This window comes from Pseudorca crassidens, chromosome 6 (genome assembly GCF_039906515.1).
Source record: "Pseudorca crassidens isolate mPseCra1 chromosome 6, mPseCra1.hap1, whole genome shotgun sequence".
Classification (NCBI taxonomy): domain Eukaryota; kingdom Metazoa; phylum Chordata; class Mammalia; order Artiodactyla; family Delphinidae; genus Pseudorca; species Pseudorca crassidens.
The window spans coordinates 18,869,152-18,887,385 of record NC_090301.1 but is presented as its reverse complement, the minus strand read 5'-3'; the positions used below and the strand labels follow the sequence as shown (position 1 = coordinate 18,887,385).

The 18,234-nt window shown below is 50.1% G+C and overlaps 1 protein-coding gene across 1 annotated transcript; it reads left to right on the top strand.

The window, feature by feature from the left end:
* The first annotated feature begins 15,373 nt into the window (after nucleotides 1–15,373).
* On the top strand, nucleotides 15,374–17,880 carry CDK5R2 (cyclin dependent kinase 5 regulatory subunit 2). Its single transcript, XM_067740537.1, has one exon. It carries the CDS (start codon nucleotides 15,556–15,558, stop codon nucleotides 16,663–16,665), a length of 1,110 nt encoding a protein of 369 aa, XP_067596638.1. The 5' UTR covers nucleotides 15,374–15,555; the 3' UTR covers nucleotides 16,666–17,880.
* The last annotated feature ends 354 nt before the right edge of the window (nucleotides 17,881–18,234 follow it).

Sequence of the window (18,234 nt, the reverse complement as noted above, 5' to 3'; positions counted from 1 at the left end):
TCGTTCCTGCACACAGGCTTTCTCTAGTTGCATTGAGCGGGGGCTACTGTTTGTTGCTGTGCGCAGGCTTCTCATTGCAGTGGTTTCTCTTGTTGTGAAGCTCAGGCTTTAGGCACACCGGTTTCAGTAGTTGTGGCACATGGGCTCAGTAGTTGTGGCTCGCGGGCCCTAGAGCGCAAGCTCAGTAGCTGTGGCGCATGGGCTTAGTTGCTCTGCGGCATGTGGGATCTTCCCGGACCAGGGATCGAACCCATGTCCCCTGCATTGACAGGCAGATTCTTAGCCACTGTGCCGCCAAGGAAGTCCCTGCATGTCAGTTTATAAGATTGTTATCAAATTTGGAAAAACTGCTACTAAGCTTCTTTCATATATGAGTTGTACGATTTCAGGGCATAACCAAATATATTCCTAACAAGAGAGAACTTCCATTTTTGTCTCTGTGAGGACTGAATTCTCCATGTACAATTTTCCACACCTGATAATTGGAAGAATCTTCCACAGGTAAGCCTCTGGCTCCCCACATTTCAAACCTTATCTTCCTTACTCGTTCACTTCTGGTGCTAGGCGCTGTAGGACATGTCCATTCCGCAATATAACCTCTGACCTCACATTGCATCATGATGCCAGGTCCACTGGCATAGTGAGTGGGCACTAGTCATAGTTCTGGAAGACACTCTTACACCAGGATGTGAGAGAGTTAATAGTTAGCTATACAGAGAAACGCCTGCAGATACACAACTACAGCCCACTATATGGGTTGAATGGCTCTCCCTTCCCCTGCCCTGCCACCCAAAGATAGATCCATACCCTAACCTGTAGAACGTGCAAATGTGACCTTATTTGGTAATAGGGCCTTGTGAATATAGTTAAGTCAAGGATCTCAAGATGAAGTCATCTTGGATTTTGAGTGGGCCCTAAATCCAATGGCAGGTGTCCTTCTAAGAGAAAGGCAGAGGGAGACTTAAGAGACACAGAGGAGAAGGTGATGTGAAGATAGAGGCGGAGATTGGAGTGATGTTTCTACAAGCCAAGGAACGCCAAAGATTGACACAGTCATCAGAAGCTAGGAGAGAGGCATGGAATGGATTCTCCCTCAGAGCCTTTGGAAGGAACCCAACCTGCCAACACCTGGATTCTGGACTATGAGAGAGAAGTTTCTATTGTTTTAAGCCACCAAGTTTGTGGTGTTTTGTTACAGCAGCCCCAGGAAGCTAACACAGCCACTAAATCCAAATTAAGTATTGTCCCAATTTTAGCTTGATCCCAGAAACTTCATAGCAGTTCAACACCCTCTGCATAAGGGAGCAGGTAACAGAGGGGAAGTTGGAGTGGTAACAGCAGTCTTAACAAATTTTGGTTAAAATATCAGTTTTTCAGATTTTACAAAGATCGTATAACTCTCTGAATACATTAATAGGGCCCCTCCCAGGACGTTGGAAGGGGTCTGGCCAACTGAGAGTCCCTGAAGCTTAGAAATAATAAATTTCACAGAATGGCTACCTCTGTGTAGGAGGCGGTGTAGTGTTATAAAGACAAGCACTGGAGCCAGATGGCCTGGGTTCAAATCCCCTTTTCACAACTATCTGGCTGTTGACTTCAGACACGTTACTTAAACTTTCTGTGCCCCAATTTCTTCCTCTGTAAAATATGAATGATAAAAGCAATATCTACTTCATAGGGTTATTGACTGGCCACTGGAGCCAGATGGCCTGGGTTCAAATCCCCTTTTCACAACTATCTGGCTGTTGACTTCAGACACGTTACTTAAACTTTCTGTGCCCCAATTTCTTCCTCTGTAAAATATGAATGATAAAAGCAATATCTACTTCATAGGGTTATTGACCGGGTCAAGTGATATAATGCATATAAAGTGCATGGTACATGTAACACACATAGAACAGTACATACTCCTTGGTAAGTACTCAATACACATTAGCCATTTTATGATTTACTAGGCAAGCCATTGTACTAGGCATTGGGGTGTAAAGACAAATAAGAAATGGTCCTTGGTTTCAAGAAGCTCACCATCTATAGGGGAAATAGGTTATAAAATGGTTATAATACAATGCTTTAAGTGCAATGAAGTGGATGCTATGTCCCAGATGTATGGGAGCACAGAGGGGGATCCTCTGTTCGCAGATTGGGGTCATTCCAGGAAGGTTTCCTGGAGAGGGTGACATCTGAGTTGAATCTGTCCATATGTTTGTATGACAAGATGATTTATTGAGCTATTAATTTTTATATTGTTTTTCCTGAATTCATTCATTGATTCAAATACTTATTGAACATCTACTATTTGCCAGGCACTTTTATAGGCACTGGAAATACTCTAATGAAAAAACATATCAAAAAGCCCTGAACTGGGACTTCCCTGGCAGTCCAGCGGTTAAGACTCCGTGCTTCCACTGCAGGGGGCGTAGGTGTGATCACTGTTCGGGGAACTAAGATCCCACATGCCACGCGGTGCAGACAAAAATTTAAAAAAAAAAAAAAAAGCCCTGAACTTACTTATTTTGAAATATATTAAAAAATAAGTTGGGGCTTCCCTAGTGGCGCAGTGGTTGAGAGTCCGCCTGCCGGTGCAGGGAACACGGGTTCGTGCCCCGGTCTGGGAGGATCCCACATGCCGCGGAGCGGCTGGGCCCGTGAGCTATGGCCGCTGAGCCTGCGCGTCCGGAGCCTGTGCTCCGCAACGAGAGAGGCCACAACAGTGAGAGGCCCGCGTACCGCAAAAAAAAAAAAAAAGTTGGATAGAGGAATAATATGTGATACAGCAAATATAGTAATAGGTTAATTATAGACTCTGTGGCAAATATATGGGTCTTCACTGTACATTTCTTTCAACTTTTCTGTATATTAGAAAAGTTTCATAATGAAATGTTGGTTAAAAAAATGAATATCTGTACAATCAAACACTATACATCCATTAAAAATGTTTTGGTAAAATATTTATTCCAACAGAAAGATAAATATTATTTATTTTAAACTGAAAAAGAGTAGGGTTCAAAACCATAATTGTACTTCCATCCAGCTTTCTTTATGTCTATATGAGGAATGTACACTAGGAACAGCACATACAAAGGTCCTAGGCAGAAGCTTTACTGGAGCGTTTGAGGAACTGCAAAGAAGCAGCTAGGATTAGAGAGGAGGAAGGGAGCAAGGTAGTAGATAAGCTGATAGAGATAATGGGAGGGGCAAGGTTCGTTAAGCTGTTCTGGGAATTTATTTCTGCATAAGAGATTATCTCAAATTTAGTGACTTGAAGCAACAACCATCTTTTCATTGCTCACAACTTGTAGGTCAAGAATTTGGACAGGGAGGCTTCCCTGATGGCACAGTGGTTGAGAATCCACCTGCCAATGCAGGGGACACAGGTTCAAGCCCTGGTCCGGGAGGAGCCCACATGCTGCGGAGCAACTAAGCCTGTGTGCCGCAGCTACTGAGCCTGCGCTCTAGAGCCCGTGATCCACAACTACTGAACCCATGTGCCACAACTACTGAAGCCCGCGCACCTGGAGCCTGTGCTCTGCAATGGGAGAGGCCACCGCAGTGAGAAGCCCATGCACCGCAGGGAACAGTAGCCCCCGCTCGCCGCTACTAGAGAAAACCCACATGCAGCAATGAAGACCCAATGCAGCCAAAAATAAAAAAATAAAAATAAAAAGAAGAATTTGGGGGCTTCCCTGGTGGCACAGTGGTTGAGAGTCCGCCTGCCGATGCAGGGGACACGGGTTCGTGCCCTGGTCCGGGAAGATCCCAGATGCCACGGAGCGGCTGGGCCCATGAGCCATGCCCTCTGAGCCTGCGCGTCCGGAGCCTGTGCTCCGCAACGGGAGAGGCCACAACAGTGAGAGGCCCGCGTACCACCCCCCCAAAAAAAAGAATTTGGACAGGACACAACTGGCCGATCTTTCCACGCCATGTGGCATTAACTGAGGTCACTCGGTGGTGTTTGGCTGGCAGAGGGGTTGGTCTGTAGGGTCCAGATTGGTTTCATTCTCATGTCCAGTGCCTTGGTGGGGATGACTAGACTCATCAAGGCTGGGCTCAGCTGGGACCCTTTTTCTCTCCATACAGTCTCAGGGCTTTTCCATGTAGTCTCTCCAGCAGGGTAGTTGGATTTCTTACATAGTGGCTCAAAGCTCCAAGATCAAATGTTTCAAGAGACAGGACAAAGAAGTTGCCTGTCTTTTTACGCCTGCCTCCGGAAATGGGCACAGTGGCACTTCTGCCATATTCTATTGGTCAAAGCAGTCATGAGACCCACCCAGATTCAAGGGGTCAGGGAGAAGACACCAGTATACCTCTCAATGAGAGGAGTGTTAAAGAATTTGTGGCCATCTTTAATCTACCGCATAGGCCCTTGTAGGTCAGAATAAGGATTTCGGCTTTTACTGTGAATGAGAATGGAGCCGTTGGAGTGTTTTAAACAGAGGAGTGACATGATCTGGCCCCTATTTTAACAAGACCACTCTAGCTGCCATTTAGGGGGAGGGAAGAAGTAGGAAGACCAGTTAGAGTTTATTTTTATTGCTATTGCAATAAACCAAGCAAGGGATGATGGTGGCTTGGGCTAATGTGGTGGTGAAAAGTGGTTGAATTCTGGACATACTTTGAAGGCAGAGTGATCAAGATTTGCTGGTGGATTAGATGTATGTGTGAAATAAAAAGAGGAGTCAAAGATAACTCCAAAGCTTTTGTCCTGAGCAAGTGGTAGACTAGAATTGCTGTTAACAAAGATGGGGATGATAGCAAGAGTTGGTTTTTAACATGTTGAGATGCCTATACATCCAAGTGGAGATCTCAAGCAGGTCTGGTGCTTAAGGGAACAATTTAGACTGGAGATAAATATGTGAATGTCATTAGCGTATGGGTGAATTTCACCTAGAGACTGAATGGAGAGAGAGAAGAGGTCCAAAGACTGAGGCTGGGGCCTCAGACTCCCTCTTTTCCTTCCTTCAATCCCCCTTGGCATCCTTGGCCTCCAAAAAGTTGATGTTTCAGATGCTGCCTCCAGGCCACCTCTCTTCCAGTCTTTTGTGAAAGCCTAAACTCATTGAGAAGATTGTGCTGGGGAAGTGAAAACTGCAGTGGTTTTGAGGAGAGAGAGGAAGGAGCTGGGTGAGGAGAGAGGATGATGTCTTCTTCTGGGGTCCTTATATGGCAGAGAGAGTAGGGAAAGAGAAAAGCTTTCTGTTGTCTCTCCTTATAAGGACACTAACCCCAACATGAAGGCTCCACTCTCATGACCTTATCTACACCTAGTTGTCTCGCAAAGGCCCCATCTCCAAATACCATCACATTGGGGGCTAGGGCTTAACATATGAATTTGGCATGGGAGGGACACAATTCAGTCCATAGCAGGCTAGTTAGGGTAGACCTCATTAAGACAATGGTTTTTGACCAAATACCAAATAAGATGAGGAAGTCAGCCCAGCCTATAACTAGGAGAATGTTCCAAGAAGAGAAAAACAACCAGTGCAGAGCCGAAGGTGGGAGGCCAGTGTGGTGGGGGCACAGTAAAGGGTGAGGTTGAAGAGATAAAGGCAAAGGGAAAATTACATTGGGTCTCAGAAGCCACTTTCATACCTTTTCCACTGGATGAAAATTCTATAGGATAAGGACATTGTCAATTTTGTTCACTGCCTGACACGTAGTGCCACTTGATAAATGTGGCACTTGATAACTGTTAAATACATAAAATTCATATGTTATTACAATGAGTTATTTCCCATAATCTGACAAGATCACAAGTTGGTGAGAATGTGAAGCAATAGGAACTTGCATACATTGCTCATGGTGGGTGTAAATTGATACAGGCTCTTAGGAGAGCAGCTCAGCAATATCTAGCAAAGTTGAAAATGTGAATGCTCAGTAATCCAGCAATTCCACTGCTGAGCATATTCCTAGGGAAACGACTGCACATGTGCAGGAGAGAAAATATTTATAACAACGTTGTTTGTAATCACAAACAATTGAAAACAAGGTACATATCAGTCAACAAAAATCAACATCAACAAGGATAAATCTTACTTTTTAATGTAAAGAAAAAATTTTCAGATTAATATAGTATGGTTTCACTTATATAAAGCTAAAGTATCTGAATAGATAGATAGATAGAAAAATAGGCATAGTGATAGGATTCTAAGATGGCCTCCACGTTCCCCCTTCCCCAAGTTACTCCCATGATTGTTACATTATATGACAAAGGGGATTTTTACAGATGTACTTGAAGTTACTACTCAGTTGACCTTAAAACAGGGAGAGGGCTTCCCTGGTGGCACAGTGGTTAAGAATCCGCCTGCCAATGCAGGGGACACGGGTTTGATCCCTCGTCTGGGAAGATCCCACATGCCACGGAGCAACTAAGCCCGTGCGCCACAACTACTGAGCCTGCGCTCTAGAGCCCGCGAGCCACAACTACTGAAGCCCGTGTGCCACAACTACGGAAGCCCGCACACCTAGAGCCTGTGCTCTGCAACAAGAGAAGCCACCACAATGAGAAGCCTGTGCCCCGCCACAAAGAGTAGCCCCCGCTTACTGCAACTAGAGAAAATTTGCATGCAGCAGCAAAGAACCAATGCAGCCACAAATTAAATAAATGAATAAATTAAAAAAACAAAAAAACAGGGAGATTATCTGGGTAAGCCTAACTAACCTAATCATACAAAACCTTTAAAAGCAAGAAGTTTTCTCCAACTGGTCACAGAAATGGGAATAAGAGACATTCCAAGTGTGAGGATTCCATGCATAATTACTGACTTGTGGGTGGCCTCCAAGAGCCAAGAGCAGGGCACAGCTGACAGCCCACAAGGTAACAAGGACCTCAGTTCTACAACCACAAGGAACTTCTGGCAACCTAAATGAGACTGGAAGCAGACTCTTGCCCAGGGCCCCCAGATAGGATCCCTGCCTTTGATTTCAGCCTTGTGAAATTCTAAGCAGAGAACTGAGCCAAGCCCGCCTGACCTACAGAAGCGAGCTAATAATTGGATGTTGTTTCAAGCCTCCAAATGTGTAAGTTTGTGGTTGTTGTTATGTAGCAATAACACACACACACATACACATTTGCTTAATCAGGATCTGTATATGTTGTAAGAGAATAAAGAAATATTTGGAAAGATAAACACCAAATTTGGAATACTTGTTATTCTGTTGGGCAGTTGGTGATAGGGAAGAGAGGGCTGTTAGGGAGAAGATAAAAAAATTAAACTGTAGACAATATTTTATTATTTAAAGCAGGTATAGTGTTTTACTTTTTATACCTTTTTATGTTTTTCATACATTGCATAACAATTTTAAAGATTCCTGACCCTCATTCACAGCCTGGAAACAGTAGAGATGCTAGACTCTGAGGGGCCCTTAGGGCTTGGACAATGAGTGCCCCCACAGGTATGTGCTAGAGACCTTCTTCTGGTTTCTGAAAATGTCCTGTAACCTTTGGGAGGAGGATGGAGTCTTCATAACAACTGAGATTGAATTTCCCTCCACCCTAGAAGAATCAGGCTAGGAGTCAGATTTAATTTAACACCCCACCCCCACCCCCCGCAAAAAGAAGAAAGAAAAAGAAAAAAAGAAAGAAAATGTCTTGTTCACCAAATTTGTGTTGAGTGAACAAATGAATGAATGGAAAGGTGAATTATGAATGGATGCCCAAGGACTCATGAAATCACTATCAAAGTTGTGTATTTGGACCATAGAGTAGGATAGGAAAATATTGTCCTATTGCAGAATAACCCATAACTACTTGAAAGAAAACGGCCTCAGAGTTAAGAGAGAGAGAGATGTGAGCCATGTTGTAACCGAAAACTGGTTTGGTTGGAGCTCCAGTCACTCTCCTGAGAGAACTCCCAAGGGCAGGCCAGACAGAAGTCCTGCAGCAGAACCCTGGGGCAGCTTAAAGCTCAAACCCACCCCCACCCCAGAGACGCTGTGCTAATGACCCTGATAACAAATGATTCTGTGTGGCCACAGCTGCCTCGTACACTGGTTGGGGGCAAACTTGATTCAGAAGCATGATGGAGGGTGAAGCATTAAATTTCTTATTTAGCAGAAAGCGGATACCCAAGGAATGCAACCTGGCAGCTGCCCAGAAAGAAGACTTGACAATTATGCAGCCTGTAGGAAAATGGCTTTCTTGTCACAAAGCTTTTACTTTGAGAAAGGGTTACTGGGACTTGATGAAGAACACGTCACCAGCTATAGTTTGGACAGGGAGGTTTGAGGAATCCAGCAGGAAATAAGTCTTGGGGTCAGAACCCAGGTTGTGGTCAACAGTGTCTCATCCAGATTCAGTCCTTCACTGACAACCAGATGCGAGAGACCACCCTCCTCAGTCATCAAGACGAAACATGTACTTCTCTGAAGTTACCAACAAATTTCCAGAAGGTAAATGTCCAGGCGGGAAGTTCTAGTCATTGGAATTTTTTTCCTTGCAAATGTTAGATTTGCTACTCAAATTACCTTAAGATTAGGAAAAAAGTGGGAAAGAGGGGTGTTTATTGGGTCATAGACCTGCATCAGGTCCAGCTGGATCCAGGGGCTAAAATTACATCAGGAGTCTGTCCCTCCATCTGTTGACTGTTTCCCTGTGTATTAGTTCAGATTTCAGATGACCTCCATCCATGTGGGGGCAAGAGAGTCACTGACATCTCAATGCTTTCATCCCACTAGCTTAGCAACCTCAGAGGAGGGAAAGCATCTCATTCTCAATAGTTCTAGTAAAACTCTGAGAACTGAATCTCATTAAGATTGGCTTTGGTTACCAGCCCATCCCTGATCCATTATGACCGGGAAGGTAGACGGTCAGGTACCTAACTATTAAAGAGGCTGTTGGAAGTATCAGGTGAAATCGTGTCTATGGATGTGCTTTGTAAGCTGTAAAGCACAGTACACAGTACAGGTGGTCCTGAGTCTGGCCCTTAGGTGCATGGAAAAGACATGCCCATTGCCCCATGTAAACCACATGAATTGAGAGTGTGGGAGAAGTGGTTTCCCTAAAGCAAATTAGGGTATTCTTACTACAGGGAGGCTGGTTGCTCCTCCGGCAGCAATAGCAGTGGAGCTCAACAGAAGAAACAAGTAGGACCCAGCCATCTCCCCGAGTTTTCCTCTTTCTCTTAATTTTTTCATACAGTGATGCCACCTTAAGACTACCCCAAGAAATTTTGGTTCCATAGGTCTGAAGTAGGTCCCAGAAATTGTATTTTTACAAAGTTCCTTCAGGTGTTCCGTGAGGCAGAGTGGTCTAGAAGCTACCAATTAATCTAGCAGACAACCTTCTTACACTTCTCTGCTCCCTCCCCAAAAGTGAGTATATATGGGCCTCCAGGTGATAAAATCAGGACTGCTTTTTTACTTAAAGGAGATAAAAATAAAGGATTCACCTTATATTTTGAGATCATGGAAAGGAAAGCATAAATTAATGAATCCGTTACAAACCCCAGCCCCTAATCCTGGACAAATAGGTAAACAGAAGTGGCTCCTATACGACAAAATGCTGGGCCGTAAGCAGGCCCACCAGAGCTCTTCCCACAAGCAGTTACCCATTAACCCTCATGCTCAGAGGGCAGAATCGGTCACTGTGAGCAGGCGGTGGCTGAGGCCTGGCTCTGCCTTGGGAAAGGCGCTTAGCATCATCACAGCTTGGGGTCGGACAGGAAAGGCCATGGACTGGAAGGGACACAATACCAGACGGAGGAACAGGACCTCAGTTAAAAATTGATTTTAACCCCCTACCAGTGGTTGCTTAGCTGTGAGAATTTAGGATAAGCTGGAGTTAGATTAGTTGCAAAGGTAGAAGGTGGAGGGGAGGGGGTAGGATCACTCAAGTTGTCCAATTCCATTCTCTGTAACTGATCATAGGACACTGATCAACTTACTACTGTTTATTATTTTTTTTCGTGTGTCTCTAATTTCTGTTGTATGTTCTTTGAAGCCTGGAGACCCACCGCATCCTGTTTCCTATTCCCAGCACCTAGCCCAGTACCTTATAGGTGACGGCTTCTCAAATAGTATTTGCTAATATGGATTTTATAATTTTGCAGAATATTTTCTCAAACCTTTTGAAAAGAAAAACTGACCCTACATGGAGCCTCTGGAGCTGTGGAGAGACAGCAGTGTGTGGGATGAGTAGCCAGAGAGCGCCCTCTGAAAGGTGCAGTCAGAATATGGGGCCAGCATGGTACCTGGCACACAGCAGGTACACGGAGATTCACCAAATGAATGAGGCCCAGAAGGAAGGACAGCTCTAAATTCAGGTCTCAAAAGCCAAACAAAAAGAAATGATAGTACAACCCTGTCCCTTTAATGAAGAATGTTCTAATGAGAAAAGCAAAAACAAAAACATGCTAATGGTACAGGTCAAATAAACTGTTCCTGCTCTGTAAAAATAATGATGACAGTATAATTCTGTAATAACTCACATATTTTGAACACCAAGTACCATGCACATGTAATATACAAGCATTGTGGAGCATTGTGAGATTAAATAAAATCTTACAGCAACGCTATGATGGTCCACCTTTATAGACCTCAGGAGAGTCCCTCAGCGCGTAAGTGGAGGGGCTAGACTTGAACCCAGACCTGCAAGACTCTAGAACCCACGTAGGAACGCCCACACTGTGTTTTTTTAAGGTGACAGATACTTTCTGTGCTATCTGTGAATGAGTCAGATCTCTTCCTGGCCCCTCCCTCTGCTAACAAAGGAATCTGGGCCAGCGAGCCCCTTGTTCACTCCCAAAGGAGGACTGTACACCAGGTCTCAGCCTCTATCAGGCGGCAGCTCCCGAAGAACCCCAGGGCCCCTGAGTGATTCCTGTAAGTCAAGATGAGAAAGGCTCTCATGGTCACGGCTAGAGTTTAGGGACCGAGTACCCTGAGGGAGTTGTTGGGGCAGATGAAAGCGGGGCAGAGACAAAGGTTATGGGGATCCAGGGAATATCCGAGCTAGAGTTCTCGAAGGCTCTTCTCTTTCCCCAAGAATCTCCAAGACAGGGCTTTCAAACCTCACTGGGGCCAGCCAGGGCGGAGGGCACCCCTCCCCCATCCCAGGGCACAGAGATGGGAAGGCAGGACTCACAGAGTGGAATTGAGATAGAGGAGGACAGAGACAGGGAAAGAGACGAGTAGATGAAGACCCAGTCGCAGTGGCAGCTTTCCTGCAGCCACCTGCCTGGTTGAGATGGAAACGCTGATTCCAGCTCCAGCCCCCAGACAGGCTAAGAATATCCTAGAAAAGCAACAGCCACCACCCCCGCCCTCCTTGATCTGCTCCCACATCTGGAGTGCTATGCTGGGCTCCAGCAGGGGCAGGGAAGAGACAGAGATGCTTGCGGCTTGGGGTTGGGGGTGAAAGGGAGGAGGCAAAAAAGGGGCATGATGGGAGCAGGAGAAGAAGAACTGAGAAATAAAGCTATTGGAGAGTATATATATATAGAGAGAAATAAAGCTGGAAGGATTGGGCAGAGAGAACTCTTCACAGGGGGCAACAAAGCGGGGTGAAAGCAGGAGCCAGAGATATGGGGAGAAAACATCCAGGTATGAGGATGTGGGAGGGCTGGCATCAGTAACCCAGAAGGGAGACCAAGGCTTTATTAAGGAATCAGAGCCTAGGGCAAGAAAAAGGAGCCCCAGGCTCACCCTTGTCCTCCCCTGACCCTTAATCCCGGGCCCCCCAGCCTCTCAGCATTGCTCCCTTCTCTCCCTGTCCCAGAGCACCACCCCCAACTGTGCTTATCAACCCTATTTTCTGTTCTAAAAAATCTATATTTGGGCTCCTCAATTAAGTCCTCCTAGCAAGGGGCCTGCTGGAAAGGGAAAGGTGTGAGAACATGGGGGTCTCCCTCCTGGCAGCTAGCAGCACCTCCTTTGTCAAGTTCATCTCTTCTCTCTGCTCAGCGCCTTTCTCCACTCCCCACTGTTACCTGGGGAGGGATTCTACTCCCTCCACTGCCTCCCCACCCCAGCTCCCCTGGGGTAAGGTCCTCCAGAGAGGGAGGGAGGGCTGGTGCATATCCTCTCCCTTTGTGGGAGTACTGAATCAGGGAAGGGGGACAGCAGGATCCAGGCATTCAGATGCCCAGGCTGAGTCTCTACTCTGGCTGTTTTAAGAATCTACATTATCATCACCCCCTTTGTAGGGGCCCCTTGGAGACACGGGATGCAATGACCTTGAGTTCTAGGACCTCCGGCCTTGATGTTTACTGGGGGGACCCTGGAACTTAGCCAGCTTGGCATCTTGTCCTTTGTCTCACCACCTTTCAGAGGCCCCCTAAAGCTTGAAGGGACCTAGGAAGGCTTATGTTGCTGAGAGCCTGAGCACCCCTCCCCTTCCTCTCCTGGGTAGAACTGCAGAAGAGCAGTCCTCGCATGGCTGCTGTGCACACAAGACTGAGCCCATCAGGCAGAAACAGATTAGGGAGCACCAGACAGGGCTGGAGCTACAAAGCGAAACAGAATTCTTAGGGCAGATTTTATTTAGAATCAGAATCAGAGAACTGGAAGAGTCTTCAGGAATCATTTTTAAGTTCAATCCCAAGATATTATCTTATTTCTTCAATATTCTTTTTTTTTGTCTGATAATAAAAATATGTAGAATTCCTGCATTTTAGTATGAAGAATGGGAGGCCCAGAGAGCTGAAATGACTTCCCCAAGTCATACAATTTATAAGCTGTGGACTAAAACTCCTGACTCCTAGACTGTGACCTCTCAGAAAAAAAGATAAAAACAGCCAATGGGCAGAAGAGTCTGCGCAGCATTGCCTGGGGATGTTCCCTTAAAGATGGGCCTCAACTGGGGAATTCCCTGGCCGTCCACTGTCCTTCCGTAAAGCCTGCCTTCTCATGACGCCTTTCTGGTTTCACCGTGCTTACCCCTCTTGGCCTCCACCCTGGAGAGATATAACCTCCCTCTCTCCTCCCTCAATTCTGTCAGCATTTTTTGTAAAAGAAACGCCGTCACTCTTTATGGATTTGTTTTTATTATTTTGTCTGCTTGTCCTTTAAAATTCCATCCATATTCATCTTCCACATCTTTGACTAGGAACTCAGAGCTCAGCTCTTAACTAAGTTGTTATGTAGCAGTTGCTGCTGGCGGGGGAAGAGGTTAGAAAGATTGATGTTAGAAGGAGCATCAGTTCCCTCCCAATCAATCCAAAAAAGCTTCTTGGAAGAGATGGAATTTCAAGAGCTTGACGAAGGCAGGTTGGTGGTCTGAGGGAGGGGCCTGGCACAGTGATAGGAGCTCAGAGTTTCAAGAGATAACCAGAGTAGGAGGGTGGTGAGCATGTCAGCCAAAGAGAGAGGGTCTGAGGTAGGGCAAGATGAAGAGTGAGAAGAGGCAGTAAGGTCTTTTAAGGTACCTGGTTTGGGGACCCCAAAGCAGAGGAGGGAACTCTCAATTCTAAAAGGACAACAGGAGGTTGCTGCTGGGCCTGGAGTGGGGATACCATGGTGGTGACATCTGTGGGTGCTGCATAGACTCTTGTCCTAAATGACACGAGCAATAGGCCTTATGTCAGTGAGGGACTCCTGGGAGGACCCACGTGCCATTCAGATCCACGTGCCCGGTATCTCTGCCAGTGCACCTCAGTCTCTATGGGGCCTGTCCTTAACTACTGGTGAGCCAACTGTTCCTTGGGTGCCAGATAAAGGCTGACTCAGAAAGCCTTGTAGGAGGAAGTAGGGCCAATTACAGAAGCTGAAAAGAGGGAACATTCTTCTGTAACTATAGGGAGAATGAGAGGTTGGGCAGGTCAGCTTGAGCTGTGAGAGAATAAAGATCAGATCTAAGGGAGCAGGAGAGACCCCACTGAGAAAGTACAGATGGGCGCTGAGTCAGGGAGGTGTACAAGCTGGCCTGTGTATGGTGGTGTACGGTGGTAGAGAGGTGGGGAATCAATACAGCTAGACCACAGGCCCCCACAGGGGCAGGCCTGTGGGACAGCTGAGAAGAGCTGGTGCCTCTGATTCTGGAATCCTCTCTGGAATGAACTAGGTACACACATGCATATGTACCAACCCTGACAGCAGTGGATCCTTGGAGGTGTCTTGGTGGTCTCTGAGGAACATGGAGGTGACTCCAGGGCCAATTCTGAGAATTCTGCTGAATCCATAGGCCAAGGCTTCTCTCCCCCATGAAACCCATACCTACCTCCAAGGCCCACTTAAGAAACCAGAAGACCTCCTGTGTTGGGGAGCCAGAGAGCAGGCCAGACTGCCTTCTACAGTTCTACAAGGCAGATAGAACAGCCCAGAACCAGCTGGGCTCAGGAGGTGCAGGTAAGGCCCAGCGAGTACCAAATCCAGGGCAAAGGCCTTGTGGGTGCCAAGGAGGGAACAGACCCAGAGAGAAATGGGCAGGATCCAGCCTAACAGCGTGCAGCTGGGAACGGGGACAGCTAGGACCTGAATGGCAGGGAGCATGTAACAACGAAAATCCATCTCAGCCTGGACCCAGGCTGGGCTGGAGGTGGGACCAACGCTCCTGGGCCTCCCTTCCCACAGGAGGCCCATCTGCTATCTGAGCCTGGGCAGACCAATTTCCAGACTTTTCCCAGGGACCAACCACCCATCATCCACCCAAGTGTGGAATCAGGGGATCTGGGTTGGGGGAGGGGGCAAAGAGCACAAGAGCAGTGGCCCAGGGACCAGAGCTCATGGCCTCTCATCACAGACTCAGCAGCAGAGAATCAGGTCGGCAAACGGTGGCCTCAGGGACAAATCTGAGCGTCTTGCCACCCCCCAGAGTGAGGACCTTTAAGGAGTCGGTTTGTGACCTTCAGGAAGGCCAGGGCCCAGCCAGCACCCCATCACAGGCAGAACAAGAATGTGCCTTCTGCAGCCCTCCCAGGCGGCCTTGTAGGGGGAATGGAGGGGAGGAGAGCTAAGAGGGAATCAACCGACTGCTAGATTGGACGAGCCGGTGCAGTGCGACCCAGCTGGGGCCAGGGCCCCTTGATGAAGGCATTCACTCCTCACGCTGCCCCCCAACACATAATCAAAAGGGGGGAGAGGCTGTTCCCATGGCATCTCTGCTATCGCGATCCAGTGCATCAAAACAAGTTGACTCGGGGCCCTAGGACCTGGAGGGCTAGGTGGGAGCAGCCCCCCCGTCCACCCCGCCCACCCCACCCACCGGCTCTGACCCTGAGGAGGCCCTCGAACCAGCCACCTCCTCCTCCTTACCCCTTTCCCGTGAAGGGAAAGGACCAGAGACAGAGTTGGGGGATGGGCGGGACTTGAGATTGGCATGCGAGATTCTATTGGGCAGCGGAGCTGCCGGTTAGGAGGGCAGCTCAGGCGAGGATTGGCTGCGTGAGGCGGGGCGCGGCGCGGCGAAGACGGGGCCCAAGGGGTGGGGCTGACGCTGCAGCTGGCGCAGCTGAGACTCTCAGCAGCCGGCGCCGAGCAGCCGAGCAGCCACCTTCTACTGCCCGTTCCCGCGCCCGGGCCGGGGCTGGGCCCCCACCTCCGGGTCCCCGGGGGCTGCAGCAGCGGGCAGCGGCGCCGCCCGCGGTTCCCGCCGGGGCCCGGGCGCCGGCCCCGCTCTGCAGGATGGGCACGGTGCTGTCTCTTTCCCCCGCCTCCTCGGCCAAGGGCCGGAGGCCCGGCGGGCTGCCCGAGGAGAAGAAGAAGGCGCCGCCCTCGGGAGACGAGGCGCTGGGGGGATACGGGGCGCCGCCAGTAGGCAAGGGCGGTAAAGGCGAGAGCCGGCTCAAGCGGCCGTCCGTGCTCATCTCGGCGCTCACCTGGAAGCGGCTTGTGGCCGCGTCTGCCAAGAAGAAGAAAGGCAGCAAGAAGGTGACGCCCAAGCCGGCGTCCACCGGCGCGGACTCCCTGGTCCAGCAACGCAACCGCGAGAACCTTCTCCGCAAGGGTCGGGACCCCCCCGACGGCGGCGGCGCCGCCAAGCCCCTGGCGGTGCCCGTGCCCACCGTGCCCGCGGCCGCCGCCACCTGCGAGCCGCCGTCGGGGGGCAGCGCCGTCGCCCCACCTCCAGGCTCCGGTGGAGGGAAACCGCCGCCGCCGCCGCCCCCAGCCCCGCAGGCGGCGCCGCCGGTACCTGGCGGCTCGCCGCGGCGGGTCATCGTGCAGGCGTCTACGGGAGAGCTGCTGCGCTGCCTGGGCGACTTCGTGTGCCGACGCTGCTACCGTCTCAAGGAGCTAAGCCCAGGCGAGCTGGTGGGCTGGTTCCGCGGAGTGGACCGCTCGCTGCTGCTGCAGGGCTGGCAAGACCAGGCCTTCATTACGCCCGCCAACCTGGTGTTCGTGTACCTGCTGTGCCGCGAGTCGCTGCGCGGGGATGAGCTGGCGTCGGCCGCCGAGCTGCAGGCTGCCTTCCTCACCTGCCTCTACCTCGCCTACTCCTACATGGGCAATGAGATCTCCTACCCGCTCAAGCCCTTCCTCGTGGAGCCCGACAAGGAGCGCTTCTGGCAACGCTGCCTGCGCCTCATCCAGCGGCTCAGTCCGCAGATGCTGCGGCTCAACGCCGACCCCCACTTCTTCACGCAGGTCTTCCAAGACCTCAAGAACGAGGGCGAGGCCGCTGCCGGCGCCGGGGGTCCTCCCAGCGGGGGAGCGCCCGCGGCCTCCTCCTCCTCGGCCGCCAGGGACAGCTGCGCGACTGGAGCCAAGCACTGGACTATGAACCTGGACCGCTAGGGATACCCAAGGGCCGCGCCCACCCCCCGCCCCAACCCCTGACACACACTCGGAGCCCCTGGGACCATCAAGACGCCGCCGCTGTTACCGCCGCTCCGCGCCGTGGCCGGAGGAGGAGCCGCCCCTGTCCCGCAGGGGAAGGTGGAGGCCAGGATGCCAGAGGCCGCGGCGTCTGGATTTGCTGGGCGCAGGGTGGGGGTGGGGGATGAGCGCGGGAGGGGAACCCCCAACCTCACCCTTTCTATCTGTCTGCGCCCCCATCTCTCCAATTCTACCCGGGTCTCCGCCTTCCCTTCTCTGTGTCTGTAAGTTCATCTCCCTCGGATTTGTCCATTTCTTCATCTCCTTCCTGTATTTTCACCTTCCCTCCTTCCTTCATCTTCTGCCTTCCCAACTTCCTCCTTGCCTTTCCATTTTCCATTCTTTGGGTGTGTATTTCCGTCTCCATCTTACCCCCTACCTATCTCTCATTGCCCCGTTTATCTTTCTGCACCTGTGTCCCCATCTCCCCTTCTTTTCTTTTTCCTCGCTCCTGGCATGTGTCACCATCTTCCCTCCTGTCTGCCTTCCCCCCTCCGCCTGTGTTAGCTTGCATTTCTTCCCCCAACTGAGCCCCTGTACTCTCTTCCCCAGGCCAAAGGGAATATTAGTTCTTAATTTGGATCGGCTGAGGTACTGCGAGACACTGCAGCCCCAGGAGCCCAGACAACCACCAGGATGGTCCTTCGCCCCACCCCCAACCACCTCTCCCTACCTTTTCCAACGTGTTGCATGCCGGGAGATAGTGGGAGGGGGATGCCAGCTTCAGGAGACTGAGGTTTGGGGAAAAAATGAACCTAGGAGGTCACCCTGGCGGCGGCGGCGGCGGCGCCTCAGCCGAAGGGTGGGAGGAGACAGAAAACTCTTCTTACTCTGAGGGAGGGGCACCCCTCTTCCTTATCCTTAGGTGTTTTTGTTTCCCCCTCCACCCCCACTCCTTTTAATTTATTTGATTGTTTCTGGAGGGAGGGGGGAGGGGCGGGTTGGGCCGGGAGCTGTCTGAGGTGCTGATCTGAGGCCGGACCAGAATTCTCCCGGGAGGGTACCAGGGACTGGGTTGGGCCTGGTGCCGTGTCCAAGGTGCCAATGATGCGGGCCGACGGTGCGGGCCGCATTGTCTGTCTGTCCTTCTGTTCGGGAGAGAACTATAAAGCGCTGGAAGCGCCTGCAGATGTTTTTGCGCCAGCCTTTTTTTGGGCCCTGGGAGGGAGGGAGCGGGAGTGGAACTGTCACAGGCAGGGCAGGAGGGCCCCCATGGGTCTAGTGCGGAAGGTCGAGTCCCTGAGAACTGCTACTGTCTTCCTTCCCCCTCCCCCCAATGGCTTCCATTTTACAGAGAGTAAAGTGAGGGAGCCACAGAATGGGGCCTGGTGGTGAAGCCGAATTCCTGCTCCCCTGCCCCCCCCACCCCCGCCTTCATCTTTTCCGACCTACCTACTCATTAATACCCAGGCCATTTAGAGAATAAGTGATGAGGACGTCAGAAGTTGTTCCCCTTTTACAGAGTGGCTCATTGAGGCAGCACCAGCT

What these genes read in the sequence shown, in the direction of transcription:
- CDK5R2 (XM_067740537.1), top strand. Translation starts at nt 15,556, where the DNA reads ATGGGCACGGTGCTGTCTCTTTCCCCCGCCTCCTCGGCCAAGGGCCGG.